Genomic DNA, 6707 nt, shown 5'->3' on the forward strand with positions numbered 1-6707 from the left:
CGTTTTAAATTAGATGGCCTGAGGGGTCTTCTCAGGAATTGGATTTTCTTTACCTCAGAATTTTACAAAGAAAACACAAACTCTGATTTCCTGACTAGCAGCTGTCTTAGAAAAAAGAAGGGTCACCAACTCAGCTTCCTCATTTAAAAACTGAAAACATCCACATTGGAATGCACTATCAGGTAACACTGTCTTAACAAATGTGTTTACACTATTTTAATGTTATTCAATTAGTCAACATGTTTTTGGATGAGTTCCTAGAAAAAGTCACCTGTTTCAAAATAATTACCAAAAACAAATTTGTCCAAATGTTTGAATTATTAAAAAACATGTTTACAACTTAGATAAGTTAATGTGGTGGATAAAACCTCTTTTCAGCCATGGCTTTAAGAATTGAAACTAATTTTGCTAAGTTTCTGAGTGCGAATGGAAGAGGATTTACCAAGGGAAAGACGATTGGTGATTCTGTCAAAAAAGCCTCATGGTAAGGGATAAGCCTGAACATTTGTACACAAGAACAAGTTAGAATGGTGAAGGATCTCATCATGGAATATGAGCTATTTACAGTACATCATTGCTACTAAGGAATATGTACTATTTTAAGCACATCATTGTCAGATGTATAGAACGATTGCAACTACACAAATGGGAAAACTGGGGCACAGAAAGGTTAAGTTTGTTGCACAGAGCAAAGAAAGTATATATTATGAAGGAACTGATCTTTGCAACAGAGACACTTATAAAGGAACTGAGCTTGCAACCCAGCACCTGCGATTCAGCAGCTGTGGTCATGTCGTGTGCATGGCACCTGTCAAGAAGCAAATGAACACTGTAGCATCTTTCAGATCATCACTTGCCTAGGACTTCTTTTATTATTATTATTATTATTATTATTATTATTACCAGTAGAATACCAGAGGTTATATTGTAAAGCAGTGAGCTCTGTTGTGGATAGTGATTGTGTCACATGAGATATGATTAGTTCTAGCAAGCAAAATTTAAACAGAAATCTAGTGGGTTTCCTGTTTGTCAAAGTTACTGTTTTTCTGACAATCAGTGAGACTTGGTCAGCATTGCCTTTTCTCTTTTTGCTTTTTTTCTGAAACGGAATCATCTTTTGGAGAAGGTAGATCAGCCACCAAGTGTATACAAGACTGACAACCATATGCTAGGGACGATAGTACAGACAGCTACAAGCTGGGCATCACTCTGGAGCTGCCATATCATTATAAATTGTCCACTGTTGGATTCTGTTCAAGTACACTATCCGTAACATACAGTCAGTTTCAACCCTGGACAATAGGAGCTGTGTAAAAAACATACTCTATTCCCCAGACTGGTGCCAAGGAGTAGTACACACAGCTCTATGCTACAAGTGTTCACTCATGTGGGTTATAATGTTCCTTTTTTGGCAGTTACTGGGCACAGACCCTCCTTCACACCTGTATAGCTGATATAATTCAGTTACTATACTGCAACTGAACTCTGACAAACTATAGATTATTAGCTAAACATGCCCGTGGTCTATTTTCTATATAGACTGTAAATTTTTTTTTCATTCAAGAGTTTCTAAGAAACCAATTAAAATGAAAACAATACACAATATATATTCTATAAAATGGTGCAGCTAAAATATGCACTGTCTAGCCCTTTCACAGAAAAAGAAATGATGGAGCTTTCTAAAATTACAGGACAGAGCTAAGTCAACACGCAAAGCACAGCTACGGGGATTGCAAATGTGACCTCCCGTGAGGCCATGTTTAATCTCCTCTCTTGGTCAATCATTCATTATGCGAAAACATTATCTGTAATGAAGAACTCGAAATGACTTTTTGAAGGAACATGACGCCCAGCAAAAGGGAAGAATGGAAGAATATATAGCTATCTTTCCTGACTTAAAAAGGAAGAACCTAGTTTTAAGTCTTCAGGGTCTCAGAAAATATCTTACATACATCAAGATATTTGAAGCTGGTTGTTGGAAAGAAAGTATCATTGAGTATTCAACAGAAAATCCTAAAAGGAATCACACTTTATATACCACACAAAAGCAGCTGCCTTTTAAAAAGACTTACTTGCCACAGGTGGTCCCAAGTTTTCAATCCACAAATAAATATTTCCCTCACCACAGTCATTCTCAAAACTGGCAGGATGAGTAGAGAGATGCTGATTTTCCTGATTTTCTACTCTCATGGTCTCATAGGACATAATGATGTTAGTCATTATTTAGACAATTAAAAACAACCTCAAATATGTGCAGAAATGAAGATTATCACTTTTATGGATAAGAATAATTTTACACCTAATAGTAAGGTTATAAAGTATTTTTCAGTTTCATTTTTCAGATCATTCATCCCAACATGGCATCAGCTCAGTGGTAACTCAGGCACTAATAGGTGTCTTGGTGTTTATTGCTGTCAGCCAAAATCTAACTCCTGCTTTGTGGGTACTGGACACTATTTTTTCAGCCTCGGCTTAAACACAGACAAAAAAATGGAAATCTAAGGGCCAAAAACTTCATTTCATTTTAAGGATTTCTTGTTTTTCTCTACATGCATCCAATTCCAAAAGTCTGCCATTAAGATTTTACAAAAATGCTTTCCTCTTCTTCAATAATACACATTAATTTTGTACTGTAACTTTCTTATATCAAATCTTTCACAATGTCATAATAAGTTTTATGATAGATCAATCTTTTCAATCATTTTAAAGGCTAAGTGAATTTAAGAAAATAACTACATGGAATCAGCAGTTTTCTTCTAATATTTTGTAGCTACAACATACCTGGTATTCAAATCAAGGATGACATGCCTTTACTTATGTACTAAGCACAAAATTATCCTATCCAAGAATCATTCCTCAAGGTTTATTACGTACTCTTTCACAGGAAACATAAGCATTCATATAATTTAAAACTGTTATCTTGCATAGATCACTGATGAATACATATGAATATTGCAAAAGCACAAATTACAACCCATGGTTAAAGAAAATTATAAAGAGAACATCTTAATTGAGAAATTTCTACTTTAAAATCTATTATTTTCCATATAGCAATTTTCTATACTTGGCCAGATTTCAAATGATATCAAATGAAATAATTTATCTGGATTGTGCTACTGAAATGTAAATCTAAGAATGTTAAATAGACAAGCCGGCACAATGGCTCAATAATTTTCCACCTGCAAGAATTAGGATCCCATACCAGTGCCAGTTCATGTCTCAGCTTCTCCACTTCCTACACACCCCTCCTTCTCTCTGTAAATATGCCTTTCCTATAAAATAAATCTTAAATGAAAAACATCATACACAAACTAAAATATCCAGGTGGAAAAACATTTTTGTAATGTGGTTGCCTTGACTAAGTATGTTCTTATTCTTCTAAAACATAAGAAGACCTCTGCAGTCTGATCCTCCTTATTACCACCTGAGCACAAAGAGTACTTCATTGTTCTCTATTCGCATGAGCATGAGGGAAATGCTGCCTAGATGTATAAACCAGACTTTTTCCTTTCAGTTGCCTTTGCATTGTCCCTGGTACACAGCTCTATGCTATTTCCTATGCAACTTTGCTTTTCTATATAAGGATTCCACAAATCTATTCTATGTGGCTTTATTTTTTCCTATCACATAATTACTGGGAGTACTAGAAAAGAGTACAAGACACCACTAGAAATATTTTAAAAATTGAATTTTTTCTAAGATATATTTATTTTTTCATTGGAGAGAAAGTTTTACTGAGAGAAAGAGACCGAGAGAAAGATTTCCAATTCACTGGTATGCTCCGCAAATACCTGTAAAGGCCAAAGTAGAGATAGTCTGAAGCCAGGAGCCCAGAGCTTCTTCCACATCTTCTATATGGGTGCAGTGTCCCAATACTTTGGGTTATCTTCCCTGTTTAACATACCTGATTTATAATCAAAGTGTTTGTTAGTACCTTTTCACACTATTCCACTATTTTCCTCAGTAAGCATGATTTTAAGATTTCCCATTTTAGAGCTATGCACAATAGCCTAGTGGCTCAAATTCTCGCCTTGAATGCTCCAGTATCCCATTTGGGTCCCATTTCCCATCCATCCCCCTGATTGTGTCCCAAATCCCTGGGACCCGGCATCTCAGTGGGAGGCCTGGAAGAAGCTCCAGGTTCCTGGCTTCAGACCGGTGTAGCTCCGGCCATTGCAGCCATTTGGGAAATGAATCAGTGAATGGAAGATTTCTTTCTGTCTCTCCTCCTCTTTGTATATCTGATTTTTCAGTAAAAATAAATAAATCTTTTAAAAGATTTCATATTTTAAGCATATGTTATAGTATATTTGATAAAGCAAAATTTATCTATTTAACTGTAAAATTCTATGCATTTTTCATATACAGAGTGGTAAAGAACACATCATAATCTAATTTCAGAGCATTTTCATTATCCTTTAAAAAAACTCATTAATAGTTTTTATTCTTTATTCTGTACTGAATATAGACCTTGAAGACACTATTGTAATTTCTTTTCCTCTAGATTTTCCAAATTTCACCTTGCTTCTGCATGGAATAATACAATATTTGGTCTTCTTTGACTAGCTTCTTTCCAACATAAATATTTTCAAGTTCATCCGTGCTATTGTATCATGTATGGACACTCATTCATTTTTATAACAAAAAAAACATCTATTTGTATGGATTAATCACAATTTATCGTTAAGAATTTCTCCACAATATTTCTAAAACGTTTCATCCTTAGATTCATTTCTATAACTACAAGAAGTTCAGTAAAAGTTGTTTAGATGTGAACTCATGAAACTGATAAAAATCCAAAATGTTATATATAACTCTTAACACTGTATGTTGAAGTAATTTGTTCAAAATAAAGAATAGCAACTACTACTGAAAAATTAAAAAGACTAGCAAACAAAGAAAATTTTTGAATATTGCCTAGGTTTTCCTAACAGCAACATTAAAATATATATATATATAGGGTCTATAAGCAAAACTTAGAAACAAGTAGATAACAATAGAACATGGGATGAATAATTATGATTTCTATAATATGAAGTAACAATGATGACATTTCGTTGTGCAGTGCTTTATAAATGAGACAGCTAAGCCTGTTCACCTGTTGCACGAGGAGTACCGATATGCTAGATATACTGAAAGTCCCAGAAATAAAGTCATAATTAAGTTGTTCATATTCCTTATTGTGCTTAAAGTATTCCATATTTAGCTATTTTCACATTAATACTTTCTTATAATGTTATTTCTAAAATGAGCAAAGCCCTCAATAAACTCCAAGTTATCATGATACAACTACAGTTAAGCCCCATGTGTACTGAATCTGATGTAATAAAGGCAAAGACCCTCATAGGCCTGAGGGACAGGCAAAGTTTCTTTTGTCTCTATATATACAAAAGAAAATATGCCTGATAATATGTAAAATATCAGATAGGATCCTTTCTATTTATGTGTTTTATAGCATCCCTTTTCTTATCAAGCCTTTTTGTTTTAGTATTAGTGCAAACAGATTAAAACAATTAGTCAAGCATTTTCTCTCCTTTATAAAGATACACTACAAAATTGCATATATGCTGTCAATCACCTACAGACAAACTTGAACTGAATGGTTTCAAGTTTCTTAGGCTTTCAGATGGATAAAACAGGCAACTTAGAACAGTCATCCATGAAAAGAAGACACAGTTAGCTTCACATGAAAGGTAAGTCTGAATGCTCGAGAGCCTTGCTACTCACAGGCATCTAAAGACTCGTCTGAATCATCAGGGCAGTCAGGGTCCCCATCACACAGCCAGCTCTGGGAGATGCAAGTCACGTGATCGTGGCAAAGAAATTCACCAGGATCACACAAATGCTGATCTGAAAATGAAAGTGATTTGAAATAAAATGTGAATGATTTGAACATGAACACAAGTGCCATACAAAGATGAAGTGTGAGGAAGCAATACATAAAACACATGAACATGATTAACTTTTCTGATCAGATAAACCAATCATTTTCTTAATCTTAGCCAATTTGTTCAAGTACACAATTGTGAAATACTAGATGTTTTTACAGGATCATACAATCTGGAGTGGAAATGGTTAAAGGTTAGAAGCTTTATCATATCAAATATAGGATATAAATTTTCCAACCTATGAGTTTTACATATGTAACATAGTAGCTCATAGCAGTGGCTGGTAGGCAGAGAAATTATACTTCTCATATCTGCACTGAGACAAAATAAAATCATAATGAGTTAAACTTGTAGTTCAATGTCATGTATAAGTTCATTCCTTACCCGTACATTCTGATGAAATGATACCTAATGTCACAGTATTTTATCCTATTTTTTTTTCCATGATGATTTCCAAGGTGACAGTTTCTGTTACTGGATAGTAAAAGCCATAAATTTTTATGAAGGGTTTTTTTTTTTTATTTTAAGAAATGTTTTTTAAATGTGATTTGAAAGGTGACAAGCAGAGATCTTTCATCTGTGGTGCACTTTTCAAATGCCCAGGGTAGCCAAGACTGAACAGGCTGAATCTAAGAGTCTTGAACTCTATCTTGCTCACTCACATGGGTGGCAGAGATCTAATTACTCCAGCCATCACCTGCTGCCTCTCAGGGTAAACAATGGCAGGGAGCTATAGCAGCAGAGTAGCCAAGACTGAAAGCCAGCACTGGCTATGTTGGGCAGCATCTTAACCTCTGCCATGGATATCCACCCTCCTGA

The 6707-nt window shown here is 34.8% G+C and overlaps 1 protein-coding gene across 1 annotated transcript in view; it reads right to left on the bottom strand.

Moving 5' to 3' along the window:
* Nucleotides 1-5896, bottom strand: part of LRP1B (LDL receptor related protein 1B) — a 1301643-nt gene extending 1295747 nt beyond the window's left edge. Inside the window, exon 1 of the mRNA XM_040971988.1 lies at nt 5728-5896. Coding sequence (XP_040827922.1) covers nt 5728-5896 — 169 coding nt within the window. The remainder of the gene's footprint in view (nt 1-5727) is intronic.
* Between the last annotated feature and the right edge of the window lie 811 nt (nt 5897-6707).

Source organism: Ochotona curzoniae, unplaced genomic scaffold (assembly GCF_017591425.1).
Source record: "Ochotona curzoniae isolate NIBS_2020 unplaced genomic scaffold, NIBS_Ocur_1.0 contig_2210, whole genome shotgun sequence".
Taxonomy (NCBI): Eukaryota; Metazoa; Chordata; class Mammalia; order Lagomorpha; family Ochotonidae; genus Ochotona; species Ochotona curzoniae.